A 10,840-nucleotide genomic window follows, 5' to 3' on the forward strand; every position below is an offset into this window, starting at 1 on the left:
TTCGCTGACCAATCAGAAGCGCGCGTGTGCCTATCCTGCGTGGGAAATTGAGCGGTGACGTCCGTTGCAGCACAGGCGCATTAGATTTCGTAGCGCGCTTCGGGACGCTACGTCCGCGATTGGTCACTCGGCGGAGCCGTTGACCAATCGGCGACGACGACAGCTCCGATCACGTGCGGACCCCGCTGCTTATCCGATGTGGAAAATACAAAGCGGTTGGGGGTTACACGCGTGGGGCATTGGGAGGTCGTGGTAAGGAGAATTTGTTAAAATATTTTTTGTTACTCAAAATGTTTTTGTTTGATCGTTGTTATAAATACCACAACGTCCATGTTGCCTCTGCTCTTTTATAGCTGAGGTTGAGGGCGTATGTTTTTTTTGTAAGTTCGTTTGTTGCTCCAAATGACTTTATACCAACCTGTATTTAAATTAAGTTGCATTTAACAAGATTAATTGTTATCATTAGCGGTAAGGATTGACGGTTTGCACAATTTTTCTTTTGATTATCCGTGTCACGGGTGAGTGCCTGCAAAATCCCGAAATGGATCATTTTCATTTACACGCAGCAATATTGCAGAGCACTTTGAATTTCACGTTTTTGCCGTCGCTCACGTTTAAGTAGTACACCTTCACACTCGCACGCCTATTGCAAATTGGTGTAATAGTCATAGCCAAAATCTAAGAATTTAGAAGATTTAGTATATTTGAATATAATGTATTCAAGTGCATGGCGTTGTTGTAGCGACGCGTGATTGGCTCGGAGCTGGCCACGTGGTCGCGCTGTGCCTCGTGACGAAGTACAGTAGCGCTGCGAGCACGTGGTCGAATCCCTTCACACTCAACTATTTGATTTGTTTTAAACGAAACTGTTCTACGAGTTTGTATTTCAGCAGGCAAGGCACCCGGCTATAAATTGATAGCAGCTCACCGACGTGGCTTACGTGGACATTTCTAGCAGCCGTTTTCTCTAAACGCACGTGAAACTACCGAACTCGTTTCTATTTGACCAGGTAAGGCCCAATGAGCCCAGTGTCAGATTATCCTCGTCGCGACACATGCTACGGCCACGCACTTTCAAGGGCCCCCGCGCCTTCAAGCTAAAAATTACAGTGATTCTGCACTTGCTCTATTACTATAGTGCTATACCGCCTTCAACTTTTACGAATGACCGGGTGTTTAAGGTTAACGATCTGTCGTATTATCTAGCTGTGTAGCAAATAAAAAAATACAATAACTTGACTGTAAGTAAAAAAAATTAGTGTTTTAATATTTAAACAAACTTAATTTGGAGTGTTTTAATATTTGTTTTATTTTATTTAGGACCCCTTTATAACATCAAACGCTACAGGCCCCGCACTAGCTTGATCCGGCACTGGCTGAGCGATGTGGCTGTTTTTCAGAAGCGACCCGGCTGCTATCATAAATGATAGCTCGACGAAGTGGCTTATCGTCACGTGAAAATGTACAGCAGTCAGATAACTCCAAACGCGTGATGTTGATTTTAGATGTGAAGGGAAAACCCGGGGGACCTAGATAAAAATCCACGGGGTGAGAGACGAAAACTCCAAATATACAACAGGCATCGTCAGGATCAAACCCAGGACCTGTGTATACCAGGCGAAGTAGTTGACATCTCCTAGCCACCGTGGCGCCCAATTATTAAATTTCTCCAACGCTTTCACCAACTCGGGCTGACGCATCGTGTCCGTGAGGCCGTGACAGTCCGTGATTGTGCTGGTAGGGGTAGAGACAGAAACCCCCCTCTCTGCACGGTGGTTTATTTATTTCAAACGAAACAAAAATTGCTGATCTTGTCCGCAGGTGTGAAACAAACAAAAATCATTGCGAGAATGGAGATCGGGCTGTCAAACGGCCACGACGCGGTTCATGTGAACGCTTTCGAGATAGCGTCCATGTAAGAGTCGCCCTCTCCTCGTGTGCTGTGCCAGTGGTGTGGTCCATCTTGCCCCCCGCCACCCCCACTCTGCATGCGTCACAGAGCAGTGATTCCCAATCTTTGGCTGTCATGTATCTCCTACTGGGCCATACCCCCTAACTCCACCCCTACCAGGCCTCTGCCCTGTCTGTGTATCACTACCAGCCCCTGTCTGTGTACCCCTACCAGCCCTACCCCTGTCTGTGTACCCCTACCAGCCCTACCCCTGTCTGTGTATCACTACCAGCCCTACCCCCGTCTATGTACCCGACCAGCCTTACCCCAGGTCTGTGTACCCCTACCAGCCCTACCCCTGTCTGTGTATCACTACCAGCCCCTGTCTGTGAACCCCTACAGCCCCTACCCCTGTCTGTGTACCCCTACAGCCCTACCCCTGTCTGTGTACCCCTACCAGCCCCTACCCCTGTCTGTGTACCCCTACCAGCCCCTACCCCCTGTCTGTGTACCCCTACCAGCCCCTACCCCTGTCTGTGTACCCCTACCAGCCCCTAACCCCGGTCTGTGTACCCCTCCAGCCCTACCCCTGTCTGTGTACCCCTACCAGCCCCTACCCCCGGTCTGTGTACCCCTACCAGCCCCTACCCCCTGTCTGTGTACCTCTACCAGCCCCTACCCCTGTCTCTGTACCCCTACCAGCCCCTACCCCTGTCTCTGTACCCCTACAGCCCTACCCCTGTCTCTGTACCCCTACCAGCCCCTACCCCCGGTCTGTGTACCGCTTCCAGCCCTACCCCAGGTCTGTGGACTACTACCAGCCCTTTCCACTATCTGTGTACTACTACAATACCCCACGTGACCGCCGCCTTCGTGTGAACTGTCTCGCGTACCCCCTAGAGATGTCTCTTGCCTTACTCCAAGTTGGGAACCGCTGTCTTGGAGGGAGGTGCAACCCAAAAGAATAACCGGGTGGTCGATTATTTAGTTCAAAGACGTCCGAGTGATCTCCCCGCTCACTTGAGCGTTGAAGCGTCATTGGGAGCGCGTCGCTCGTTTGTTTACAGCGCTGAGGCAGCGGCGGCCTTGGCTGTCCACTGTGAAAGATAGTCTTTTTGTTGGGTTAGATCGCGTAAATAACATGTGTCGTTAAACCCGCCACCACCCGACACGGCCCATGAGTAAGGTTTGTCACGTAAACAGAGCGCGCCAGTCCGGCACACACCAGTTTGCTGGAGAGTAAACGCACAACGTTCACAACTCGAGTACTGTGACATTTCGCGGTACTCTGAACTAGTAACGAATCGACACATTTTGTTTACTTGGCAAATCTTAATAATTGGCTCTGTCGGGTGGTGGCAGATTCAACGACACAGCATTTACGTTTACACGATTTAACTGAAAAAAACCCTCTTATGGATAATATTGGTCGCGAAAGCCTTGCTACTACTACTGCCACGTGTTGAACGGTGACAAAGAACTTAATCGGATTCCTCCAGGAATTAATAAAGGCTCCTGACTCTGAAAGCCCCACCCCCGTGGCCGTGACTTTCCAATGTGTGGTCAGGCTAACGAAGGCTTCGAAGGGACGTGGCGGCCTACAGGGCCTTGCGTCTGCCTAAATAAAGGCTGCTCCTCGAAAAACTCTTGGGTTGCGTCTCCCCTGTTTCCCAGCGGAGTTTTGTCCGTTCGCTGCCTTACTCCATCGCACCATCGCCACTCCGCTCCCCTGCCGGACCGCCTTACTCCATCGCACCATCGCCACTCCGCTCCCCTGCCGGACCGGCTTTCCCACGGACTTGGTTTGCTCCACAGCTGCGGGACGAGCCCGTCACTTTGTCGTGCCGCGGCTATGCCGTGAATCCCCGCGATGCGGCCCAACTGTTCGCGATTTTCAAGAATCGATTCTTTTCAAAATATATATTTTCCCCGCGCGGATTTAATCCCGATTTCCCCCCCCCCCCCCCCTACTTTGCGTTGGGGAAGGGACCACGGAAGCGGATACCGTAGAGCTACCTCCTGTGTGCCTGCCACTGTGCTGTGCGGCTAGGGGCCAGGCTCTCGCTGACACGATGCCCTGGCAGCGCTGGGGCGACCTCGGCACGGGCCGCAAGGTCGCCCTCCTCTTGGCCGTCCCCTCCGGAGCTGCGCTGCTCTACTTCCTGTACCACCGCCTGCGCGAGTATGGTGAGGGTCGCCCCCCACGCACCCCCCCAGCCGGCCCCCGAGTCCCCTCCAGCCGCTCGACCTGCCCTCCTCCGCCCAGCTGCCCCCCACCGCCCCACCACACCCCCAACCCCCTTCCCCCCCCATTCCCCAGCCCCATTCGCCCCCACCCCCCCTCCCTCCAAGTCTGTCAAGGTTACACGGGGGTCAAGGTTACACGGGGGTCAAGATTACACAGGGGTCGAGGTGACACGGGGTGGATGGGGTGGGGGTCGTGTGCAGGTGACGAGGACTTGGCGCAGAACGGCAGCGGTGTGGCGCGCAGGATCCTCACGACGGTGGAGATGAGTGTCCCCATGTCGGCCTTGGGCGCCATCATCGGCAAGCAGGGCACCACCATCAACCAGGTGCACGACTGTCCCCTGACGGGGTCCCCCTTCCTTCCATTCCACTTCCGGCACACGTCCCCCACCCTCCCCCCGGGGCCCTCACGGCACGAGTGGGTTTCACGCTCGCTGCTTTCCGAGCGAGCCGTGAACAATTAATTTATTTGCGACTCAATGCGAGCCGGGTACAATACGGGGCACCGGGGTGGCGAGGCGTCAACTCCCTCGCCCGGGATACAGGAGGAGTGCGTAGGTTTGATCCCGACTCTTGACGCCTGCTGCTGTATATTTGGAGTTTGCGTGTTTCTCTCTCTCCCCTTGGTCGTGTGGATTTTTCTCCGGGTCCTCTGGTTTTTCTCTTCCGCATTTAGAATCGACTTCACGAGTTTATAGTATTTGGCTGCTGCTACAACTTTGTACATGATGATGAGCCACTTCGTTTGAACGATCATTTGCGATCGCCAGGTCGCTTTGGAAAAAGAGCTCTATAGCTCAGTGGGCCTTCACTGGTAGAATGTAAAATAGTTTAGTTTTAGATCGCACAACTGGCCACTTGGCTGCTCACGGGTCTCAGGTAGTCGACGAATAAAACTATTCAACTAAATCTTGACTTGAAGCTTCCGTGACTGCAGGAATTCATATTCTTTGGGTCTTTCGGTAAAGTCACGTAGATAGGTTCAAATTAATGAAAATAAAGTAAACAAAAAACTACGACGTTTCGATCACCTGATGACGACCGCTTGTGTTGCGATCGAAACGTCGTTTTTAATTTTTATTAATTTGAACCTATCTACGTGACTTTGCCGAAATACCCAAAGGATACTATTCAACTAATTTTATTTATTTACCAGATAAGGCCCCCACTGAGCGACATATCTTTTGTTCAGAAGCGACCTGGCTGTCACAAATGATAGCTCAATGAAGTGGCTCATCACCATCGTGTGGAAATTTACAGCAGGCGAATGCTCTAAAAGTGCCGGCTAATATCTATTGCATCAGTGTGGGATAGAGTGTTGCCCCCTCGCGCGCGTGTGAGTTTTCTCTCCAAGTCCTCCGGTTTAATTTGCTCATTAATTTGATGAAAATATCTTCGTATATATATCGGGGACCGATTCTAAATGCGTGAACCACCACCACCTCCTCTGCCCCTTCTCCCCCTTTCCCCCCTCCCCTGCCGGCGCCGTCTCCGCCCAACAGCTCCAACGGGAGACGGGGGCGCAGGTGTTTGTGCAGCGGGCGCCGAGGGGCGAGCGAGACGCACGTGGCCAGGAGGTGGTGCGCATTCGCGGCACGCCGGATGACGTGTGCCGCGCCAGCGTCGCCCTCCACCGCATCGTGGCGGAGAGCGCCACCGCCGTGGAGGAGCTGCGCCTCCCGCAGAGGGCGGTCGGCAGGATCATGGGTAAGGGGGCGCCTCGCTCGCCCACCGCCGGTGACACGACACGGTGGAGATGATGACGCCTGGTGGACATGACGCGGTGGAGATGACGCGGTGGAGATGATGCGGTGGAGATGATGCGGTGGAGATGATACGGTGGAGATGACGCGGTGGAGATGACGCGGTGGAGATGATGCAGTGGAGAATCGGTGGAGATGATGACGCCTGGTGGACATGACGCGGTGGAGATGACGCGGTGGAGATGACGCGGTGGAGATGACGCGGTGGAGATGATGCGGTGGACATGATGTGGTGGAGATGATGACGCCTGGTGGACATGACGCGGTGGAGATGATGCGGTGGAGATGATGCGGTGGAGATGATGCGGTGAAGATGATGACGTCTGGTGGACATGACGCGTGGTGGACATGACGCGGTGGAGATGCGGTGGAAATGACGCGGTGGAGATGCGGTGGTGGAGATTTGGTAGAGATGACACTGGAGATGCGGTGGAGACGTAGAGATGTCATTTACATCTGGCGGCACGTAACCGTGTAAGGATTGTTATAAATTATAATGCATCATTCTTATTTAGTTTATCCCGGAGAACCGCGATGGGTCATGGGACTCAGGGTGGCACTGCTGTTGCTGCTACTATAAGGTTTTATTTGTAAGATGTTTTCAGCCGATGAGTGGTGATGAGCGTTATTCACGTGGGAGGAGGAAACCGGAGCACCCGGAGAAAAGCTCACGCCTTGCCCGAGGGGGCAACGCTGTATCCCCGCCCAGATGGAAACGCGTGGCGATTGGTCCGATTGCTGTAACCGCCTTTTGGCGAGCAAGGGGTCCGGCTCCTCCTGGACGCCCACCCTGAGAGGGGAGGGAGTTTCACAACATCATCTGTGCGTGATCCACCAGCCCTCACCGCTGCCTCCACAGTGCTGCTGAGATTACAGGCAGCCACGTGACGTAGCCACCACCACCACCAAAGACAAAGATCCCCTGTATAGACTGAACAAACTGTCGAGGAAAGTGCTCTTGGCGAGGAGCACCTATGAAGGCCGGCACGGCACAAGAGGGGGTGGGTGGCCAGCAGCACGCTCGGCTGCCTTTGTCTGCCCAGTGGCGATGTTTACCACACACCCTACTGGGTACGCATTTCAGGCTGGGGGAGGCCCAGGACCGGTTCAGATAATTGTCACTGGTGTCGGTTGCCATAAGCGGGAATCGAACTCGTGCCGCCGGGTTTGTAGCGCAGCGCGCTACAACTACTGCTCCCCACTACCGCTCGCCAACAACAACAACCGCCATTCGCCACTAAGTGGCGGTGACGTCATCACGACGCCTGTGCCAGGCCGTGTGCACTTTGAGGCCACGTGAAGTGTGTCGAAGGCTCGCCGCCGACAGGATTGTCACGGGACAGTGACCCAGGTGCCGTGGGTTGACCGACTGAGCTGGCAGGCAGGCGGGCGGGCGGGCTGGCAGTCGGGCGGGCTGGCGGGCGGGCTGGCGGGCGGGCGGGCGGGCGGAAAACCGCGTGACCGAGGAAGTGTTTTGTCCGGCGAGCGCAGGCCGAGGTGGGCAGAACATCCGCGCCATCCAACGGCACTCCAACGCCAAGATCAACTGCGAGAACGCAGGCGGGCTGCACCCAGACAGCGAGAGGCTGTTTACCATCGTGGGCACGCACCAGCAGATCGAGATGGCGAAGGTTCGTTGGTGCCCTCCTTCGCGCACCGCGAGAGAGACGCGCCCACAGGGTCGCGGGAATCCGGACCGCCAAAAAACGCGAGCGGCAAATCCATTTTTTTTGTTTCTTTTCCCTGCGGGCACGCCGGAGCCGTGCCAGCACAGATCGCTCGTGTTCACTGCCCGGACTTTTTCCACGGGCGTTTTGCGTGCCCAGTCAGGATCAAACTTTCACGCGCTGGCCTAACTTGACATTTTAGTTTCCTGATTTTTTGTTTCTATACTTAGAATTTTTTTTTTTTTCCTTCACCATCTCGGTTTTCGATTTGTACCGCCCGTGTTCTTTCTGTTAAAGCCTCCGAGCGCGACGTTCCTCGCGCGCGCGGGTGGGTGGGCAGACAGCACAAACGGTGGTAAGCAGGAGACAATTAGAAAAAAATGTAACGATTGTTTTGTGAATCGACGAGGAGGGGAATCGCCTCCCGTTCTCCATTGGCCCCTCCCCCCCCCCCCCGACACCTTCCCCCTGCCCTCTTGTGTGGCCTCTGCAGTCGCTGCTCCTCGAGAAAGTGGCGGAGGAAGAGGCCTTCCGGAGGGAGGTGCTCTCCTCCGTGGCCGCACGCCACAAGAGGAAGGTGTCTGGGACGTGCCACTCGGTACGCGGCCCCAACCTCAACGTCAACGCCGCCACCACCGCCGTCGCCGTGGCTACTACAGCCAATGTCGCCTGCACCTTCACCACCGCAGCCGCAACTTTCAACGCCGCCACCGTCGCCTGCGCCCCCGCCACCGTCACTTTCACCACCGCCGCGGCTGCCGCCACCACCGCCACTGTCGCCGCCTGCAACTTCACCACCGCCGCCGCTATCACCACCTCCAGCACCGCCACCGCTATCACCACCTCCAGCACCGCCAACGCTATCACCACCTCCAGCACCGCCAACGCTATCACCACCTCCAGCACCGCCAACGCCGCCGCTATCACCACCTCCAGCACCGCCACCGCTATCACCACCTCCAGCACCGCCAACGCTATCACCACCTCCAGCACCGCCAACGCCGCCGCTATCACCACCTCCAGCACCGCCAACACCGCCGCTATCACCACCTCCAGCACCGCCAACGCTATCACCACCTCCAGCACCGCCAACGCCACCGCCGCCGCCTTCACCTTCACCACGTGGCCCGGACAGCGCCCGCCCCCCAGCAGGAGTGAGGGCTCCGAGCCGTGCCCAGAAGCGACGACTGAACCCGTGTCGTCCCACGAGTCGTCCCACGAGTCGTCCCGCGAGTCGTCCCACGAGTCGTCCCACGAGTCGTCCCACGAGTCATCCCAGGAGGTCCGCAGGGCCACGTTTGAAGGTACGAGACGCCGCGGCCCAGCCAGCCCGGCGGTACTAGGGAGTTGCGCACAGACGGATGGAAGGAAGGAAGGATGGACGGACAAAGGACAGATTACGGATTGACAGAATTATTATTTTTTAACTCCCTCGCCTGGTCTACAGGATGTCGTTGTGGGATTCGATCCCGACCCTTACACCTGCTGTATATTTGGAGTCTGCATGTCTCTGTCTCCCCGTGGTCGCGTGGATTTTTCTCCAGGTCTTTCGGTTTTTCCCTCCACATTGAGAATCGGCATCACGCGTTTCGAGTATTTGGCTGCTGCTATCAATTTCCACACGACGACGATGACGAGCCACTTCGTTGAGCTGTCATTTGTGGTCGCCAGGCCACTACTGAGCAAGAGCTACGTAGCAGCTCAGTGGGCTTTACCTGGTCAAAATAAAAAAATAAAAATTTAGTTAAATTTAGTTCTGCAAGCGCATCATTTCTACAGCATCGATTCACGACGAGCTAAACCGTGGCACTGGGTCCGACACGCGGCGTCTCGTCAGCAGTCCGGCTCGCTTGAACCAACGCCGTTTGAACTTCGCCGATCCTTTACGGTGTTTTAGATTTTTAGTTCGACGCGAAACCGCGCGGGTACCGCCGTGACATCAAAAACTAAACGTCGGCGTTGTCCGGTCCGTATCCATCGTCGTCGTCCTCCCGCGCGCGTCTCGTTCCACGCCGTGGCCCGTCACCACGCCGGTGCTCACCGCCCCCCCCCACCCCTCCAAGTGCCGAGCCCGGTGGCGGCGACGGCGGCCGGCGAGTTCTTTGAGGTGTACGTGTCGGCCCTCGAACACCCGGGCCACGCGTGGCTGCAGATCCTGGGGCCGCGCTCGCTGCAGCTCGACCGGCTCACCGCCGAGATGAGCATCTACTACGGCTCGGAGGACTCCGCCGCCGAGGTGACGTGTAACGCCGTGCCGAGCCGTGCCGAGCCGTGCCGAGCCGTGCCGAGCCGTGCCGAGCCGTGCCGAGCCGTGCCGCCTTCCTGTATTGGAGCTGCCCCACCCCCGCCCCCCACCCTCCAACTCTGTCCCCCCCCCAACCCCCACAACTCATTCCGTTGATGCCCCCTCCTTCACCCAACTCCTTCCATTAGTGCTGCCCCCCCCTCACCCAACTCCTTCTGTTGGTTGCCCACCCTCCCCTGACATCCGTTGGTGACCCCCCTAACTTCATCCATTGGTGCCGCTCCCCCCCCCCCCCCCCCGACTTCTTCCATTGGTCGTCGTTGTCTTCAATCCCTTCTTCTCCGTGACTGCTGGGGCACGTCTGGCTCATTGCATTGGTTGATGGCCACTTGTTCTGCCCACACTCAGACGCTTCCCATTCGTTATTTATGTATCTATTAATTATCAACACACACCGCTGGTAAAGTTGTAGTCTGTTAGATGGTGGACAACGCAGTAGTGTAGGACGCCCCCCCCCCGAGTCCTCAGCTCGGCTGGAGGAATGGACGAGCGACGCTCGCGGCAACAGAAACGTGGGGGCAGCAGCAAAGTAGTAGTAGCGAGCAGCGATAGAAGAACGACGCGGAGGCGACCGAAACTTCCCGTATAGTGCCGCCGTGCCCGTGCATCCCACACACCGCTCTCCCCGCCCCCCCCTCCCCGACCGTGCGGTGCGCAGGCCGTGCCTGCGCCCGGCATTGGCGACGTGGTATCCGCCCCCTTCGACCACGCGAGCGTGTGGTACCGCGCCCCGCGTCGCCCGTTCCTGCGAGCGCCGACACCGTGGAGCTCTACTACGTGGACTACGGCGACAGCGCCGTCGTGCCCGCCGGCAACCTGCGGCCTCTGCGGTGCGTGCCGTCCCCCCCGGGCCGTGGTGTCTGCCGAGCGAATGTTGCTCTGCGACTCGCAGGTGGCAGTGAACGTACGGTGCGAAAGAAGTTCAGCGTGCATACCATACATCGGCTTAGTGACTATTGCTCTGCGA

The 10,840-nt window shown here is 56.6% G+C and overlaps 1 protein-coding gene across 1 annotated transcript in view; it reads left to right on the forward strand.

The window, feature by feature from the left end:
- Positions 1–206: 206 nt before the first annotated feature.
- The window catches only part of TDRKH (tudor and KH domain containing), an 11,399-nt gene continuing 765 nt past the window's right edge, over positions 207–10,840 (forward strand). Inside the window, 9 exon segments of the mRNA XM_078880818.1 lie at positions 207–252; positions 3,942–4,078; positions 4,340–4,464; positions 5,641–5,845; positions 7,393–7,532; positions 8,062–8,872; positions 9,632–9,804; positions 10,532–10,603; positions 10,606–10,782. Of these exon segments, the coding sequence (XP_078736944.1) occupies positions 3,964–4,078; positions 4,340–4,464; positions 5,641–5,845; positions 7,393–7,532; positions 8,062–8,872; positions 9,632–9,804; positions 10,532–10,603; positions 10,606–10,782 (1,818 nt within the window). The 5' untranslated portion in view covers positions 207–252; positions 3,942–3,963.

Source organism: Lampetra fluviatilis, chromosome 59 (genome assembly GCF_964198595.1).
Source record: "Lampetra fluviatilis chromosome 59, kcLamFluv1.1, whole genome shotgun sequence".
In the NCBI taxonomy this organism is placed as follows: Eukaryota; Metazoa; Chordata; class Hyperoartia; order Petromyzontiformes; family Petromyzontidae; genus Lampetra; species Lampetra fluviatilis.